Genomic DNA, 5380 nt, shown 5'->3' with positions numbered 1-5380 from the left:
TAAGTAGTTAAATGGATAAATTAATTCATATTAATTATAATTTTTTATTCATTAAATCTTGACATAACTAACCATACACAGATTTTATTGAGTTTTCCTTGTCTTTTTCTCTTAAATATATTTTTTACAGCATGGTTAGAGATTTATTAATAACTTAGAAAATGAATTTAATAAGTGCTGCGATAATTTTGTCCAGGAGTGTATATATAGGAGCATAATATGGTCAATTTGTCTTAGAAAATAATTAGAATTCTATATTAAAGGAATAAACTAGATGATAATTTTTGTGTTTATAATTACTTTAGGGATGTCAAAAGATTACACTATAGTTTGTATAGTCTTATTGATAAGGATTTACTGTTTAGGTAGATTATAAAAAAAAAATAGTGAAAATCTGCTGGAATCGCAGGTTTAAGTTCCTGCAAATGAGTCCACTTTTTTGCTTTAATTGCCAAACGACTCTTCAAAAGCTTGGAAGGGTCTCTAAAACTGAAACAACTTTCTTTTTCACGCCGAACTTTTTGGACCTCAAGCTCTGGAAATTTTTCAAACTGTAAATCAAAGTCCAGTTGAAACAGGACCTCACCATTTTGCATATACTTTAGACCCCTAACATCAACAACTTTGGTGGTGTATATATGTACCGTCTACTTTCCACCAATCCCGATCAACCTCTGTCAAGGTGATCTCGAGGCACTGATCGGCCAGTTACCAAAGCCTTTTCTTCTCCTAGGCGACTTCAATGCCCACCACAACAGTTTGGGGATCAGACTATTCCACACCAAGGGGAAACTTGGTCGCAAGAATCCTCGGAGATCAAAATATCTTTGTCCTTTAATGACGGATCCCCAACTTACCTATGTCCAAAGACGGGAGGTCGGTCTGTTATAGACTTATCTATATGCAGTCCAGAACTTGGTCATAGATTCGATCATAGATTCGATTGGGAGGTCTTCTCCGATACATTCAGGAGTGATCACTTGCCAATTCAGATCAAAATACCTGATTCTTCGTTGAATACCAAAATGGATCCTCGACAAAGGTAACTGGGATAAATTTCCCCAAAACAATTTATATTACTATATATAAATACTCCATTGGACATAAATACTGTAGTAGAACTTTTTATAAACTCTATAATAACTGCAGCTCAGGATAGCATTCCAAATACATCACCCGAACCAAGACGAAAAAATGTTCCTTGGTGGACAGAGGAGTGTTCGAGAGCATTGCGAGAGCGAAGACGCGTCCTGCGAAGATTCAACAAACGCCCAACCCAAGAAAACCTTGAAAGCTACCGGTTCCATAGGGCAAAAAACGCGACTAGTCTTCAGATATTCCCGAAGAACCTCATGGCAAAATTTCGTGACCACAATATCTCGAACAACTCCAAAGGCCGAAGTATGGAGAAGGTTAAGGTCGGTGTGCGGCAAATCCCAACCTTTGCCAATTTTGGGACTGTAATGACTCATTTCATACACCCATCTCACATTCATTTCAATACTTAGGCCTAATTTAATTTAGAAATTTATTAGTAATAATAATTAAGGAATAATTATTTATATAAATTGTCTCAAATTTAACTACAAACAATAACAAATACGAAATCAAAATTAATCAAAATCCACCTTATTACATATAAAACTCAAAAGTTATAAAGTGAACTAAAGTCAGTGATACAGTGTGCAGGGATGATTGTTGAAGAGTGAAGAGAGCAGAGATTTGAAAGGTGAAGAGGAGAGAGGGATCTGGAAGAAGTGAAGCAAGATTATTATTATACAGAAACTGGTTACATTTATTCAGCAGTATTTGAAAGGTTACTTTATCAAATTCTTATTATCACTGAAGTACAAAGAAGCAGAAGACAGACATTGGGTGAGAAAATTCTTTTTAAGTTTAATAGTGATTCATTGGAAGAACATAAAACCCAGGAACATTCGATTTGACTAATAATTCAAAATTAATATAATTAAAATTTAACAAAATTATTTTCGAAATTACAATATCTTTTATTAAAAAAAATACCCAATATTTCTTTTTCATTAAGCCAGCACGACCACCCTGCCCTAAAATTTAAGAACTGTATTTAAAAATTTAACATTATTATTGTATCCTCCATCTTGTTTCAAAATTCAAACTTGTATGTCAATTAATTTATCATCATTAAAGTTCACATTTATATCATACTGAGTTATTTGTTATTTCTAGCTATAATCATCAGAATACAAATTAAGTTTAACCATTTATTTAAAGTGTATAATAGTAGGACTCAAGTCGGGCGGAGACGTTGTGACTGATCCCCGGGATGTTGCCGAACTGTTGGCCTCCTCCATATCGGAGGTTTCAAAAAGTTCGTCTTACTGTCCTGAGTTTTTCAGATATAAGCAATATTCTGAACAAACAGACATATTACTCAACAATCCAAATCCATGTCCCTTAAATATAAAGTTTTTCGATGCAGGAGTTGGACTCCGCACTGTCATGTACAGTAGAACCTCGATAGTTCGACACTTTGTGGACTAACGGGGTGTCGAACTATCAAGATGTCGAACTATAGGGAGTATATAGATTTTAAACACAAGGAATATTAAAAAGGCGAGTTTATGTTAAGATGGACTGTAATTTAATTAACAATGTACAACTAAACAAATATTAAACTGATGAAACAAAATGTATCAACTTACATTGTTTTACAGTGCTGTACTTCTTCCTCTTAAAATAGTTAATGATTAAATGAATAAATGTAAAAATAAACAAACTCAATTCATAATATAGGCTAGATAAAAAACAAAATGTATATACAAAAATAAATTAATATGGGACAACTATAACTTGTAACATGGTTACATCATGTTTTATTTACTTTTTACAACGCAAAATAGTTTGTGATTTTTAATTGTTTTTCACTTTGGTTTCTTCGCCGAGCCGCCTCGTCACGTAATCGTCGAAGAAACAAAATGTCCATTCCAGTCGTCCCTTGTTCCTGTAAATACTGGATCGCTCCCTCGAAGAATTTTACACCTTCGCTGTGTGTCAGTTTTGATTTTTGAGTGGTATCTTCGTCGTCTTCTGACTCTTCTTCACTATCCTCTCTTGATTTTAAAGCATCAACTATTTCTTCCTCTGAAGTTGGTCCGCTTTCTTCATCTTGTTCCATCCACTCGAAAACATCTGTAGGTGAAGCTTCTTCACAACCTGGGATTTTTTCCATTAAAGTGGCTAGCTCGTCATCTTTAATTTCTTCGTTGAACTCATTTCCCTGGTGGTCCAAGAGCTTCCTCCAAGAACGCACGAGCGTTAGGGGATTGAGTTCATCCCATGCCTGGGAAATCCAGCCAACAACATCCAGCATATCAATTTTTTTTAACTTATCCACTAATTCGACTCCTTCATCTAGGGCTTGAATGAGACATGAAAGGAGTTTCTTCCTATACAACTTCTTAAGCGTTACCAAAACTCCTTGGTCCATAGGCTGGCAAAGGGAGGTTACGTTAGGGGGCAAGAACATAGCTTTAATTTCTCCGTCTCTTGAAATGACATCTACAGCCGGGTGCGTTGTTGCGTTGTCGAGGATCAAGAGTGCTTTCATTGGAAGGTTCTGGGACTTTAGATGCTTCTTAATTTCGGGCACAAACTGTTTGTGAAACCATTCGTTAAAAATGCTCTCTGACATCCAAGCATTTGATTGGTGTCTGTAAAAAACGGGGAGGTCAAAATGGTCACCATTCATTTTAATATTTTTGAAGGCTCTAGGTTTCCTGGCCTTTCCTATCAGAGCCAATTTTAATTTATGAGTTCCTGTTGCGTTACTGCAAGCCAACACAGTAACTCTGTCCTTACTTTTTTTATATCCTGCTGCAGCTTTCTCTTGTTTGAGAGCCAAACTTTTTGTTGGGAGCATTCTAAAATTCAGACCAGTTTCATCACAGTTATAGATTTGCTCTCCACTAAGGCCTAATTCTTCAATCAAAGCTTGAAATTTCATTTTAAAATCATGTGAACTATCGAGATTTGCTGACAGTTTTTCTCCACAAATGCTCAATTGTTTAATACCATACCTCTCTTTCCATCTGTCCAGCCATCCAGAGCTTGCTGTGAATTCAGGCTCTCCCTCTTCTTTAAAGTTTTGATAAAATTTCAAGGCCTTTTCCTGTAAAATCGGTCCTGAGATCGGTGTCCCTTTCTCCCTCTGAATCCTAAACCACTGGAAAAGAGCTTCACTTACTTGTTCATACTCAGACCTCTTCATACTCCTCCTCTTGTCTAACGATTCTGAACACACTCTTTTCACACACCAAGACTCAATTTCATTTCTAGACTTCCTCCATCCAATCACTGTTGACCGACCAACGTTCAAATCACTCGCCACTTTCTGTACACTTTCACCTTTGTCAATCCTTTTTAGAGCATCTAATTTCATTTCCATCGTAACAAAGCACCTTTTACGTTTTTTTATCTGACATTTTAAAAAACAAACAAATTACAAAGCAGTTCAGTAACACCAACTACGTATGTCTAACGATCGTAAAACAGTAACGTATCACGAAAGGAACAAAAACGCGTCTTAACTCCCGCAGCGTCACGAGCGAACTGAGTTGACGACTAAGAATAGCGGGTGAGTCAGAGGGGGAGGGGGAGGAGGATGCGCTATACAAAGGGCAGTGGCGCGCGTTCACGGCAACAATGGCGGGCCCGTCAAGGACACCACTTGTCCCTGCTGTCACGTTATGTTGGTCACGGCTGGTGTCGAATGATACGGACTGTCGAACTATCGAGTGTCGAATTAACGAGGTTCTACTGTACTTCCAACTCTGCTCCTGGTCCGGATGACGTGCACTATGCCATGCTTAGACATTTGAAGGGCCAGGGGGAAGAAGGGGTTAAGTCACATTAATCAAATTTTACAGGAGAGAAGTTTTAACGTTAGATTTTCATATAAGATGTACATAAGACACTTATTTTAAAATTCAAGTATGGAATAAGTTACCCTAATTATCTAGAAAGCATAATTTTGCAATATATTTTAATCATATTATCTCTTTAGAGTACAAAGTTTGAATATTTGAACATTCTAACAGTATAAAAGAGGGAAAAGGGGGTATAATACACGGACTTGGTCCCTTCTTCCCTCTAATGCTATGAGTAACGACAAGGAATAGGCCTACATAAAAATGCACATTACAATAAAGCAAAACTTTTTATTTAAATCTCTAAAAAGGATTAGTGGTGTAGCTACAGAAATATTGGTTATCCTTTAAAGATGTTAGTGGCTTTTATTCTGAACGTTTTTTCCTATGTTCCACCTTCTTCCTGGCTTCATCGTTGTGTGGTAGGTTTAAGAAATAATCCTTTGCCAGTATATTATTGCAGAACCTTGAAA

General features: G+C 36.5%; 1 protein-coding gene across 1 annotated transcript; it reads right to left on the bottom strand.

The window, feature by feature from the left end:
* Positions 1–2993: 2993 nt before the first annotated feature.
* On the bottom strand, positions 2994–4426 carry LOC124371128 (jerky protein homolog-like; the record flags this gene model as incomplete). The annotated part of the gene is made up of 1 exon (XM_046829441.1): positions 2994–4426. A coding segment is annotated over exon 1 (1433 nt), but the record flags the coding sequence as incomplete, so codon positions are not given.
* Between the last annotated feature and the right edge of the window lie 954 nt (positions 4427–5380).

This window comes from Homalodisca vitripennis, unplaced genomic scaffold, assembly GCF_021130785.1.
Source record: "Homalodisca vitripennis isolate AUS2020 unplaced genomic scaffold, UT_GWSS_2.1 ScUCBcl_982;HRSCAF=4005, whole genome shotgun sequence".
NCBI lineage: Eukaryota > Metazoa > Arthropoda > Insecta > Hemiptera > Cicadellidae > Homalodisca > Homalodisca vitripennis.
Note: the sequence above shows the minus strand (reverse complement) of the source record. Positions and strands in the feature narration are given on the sequence as shown.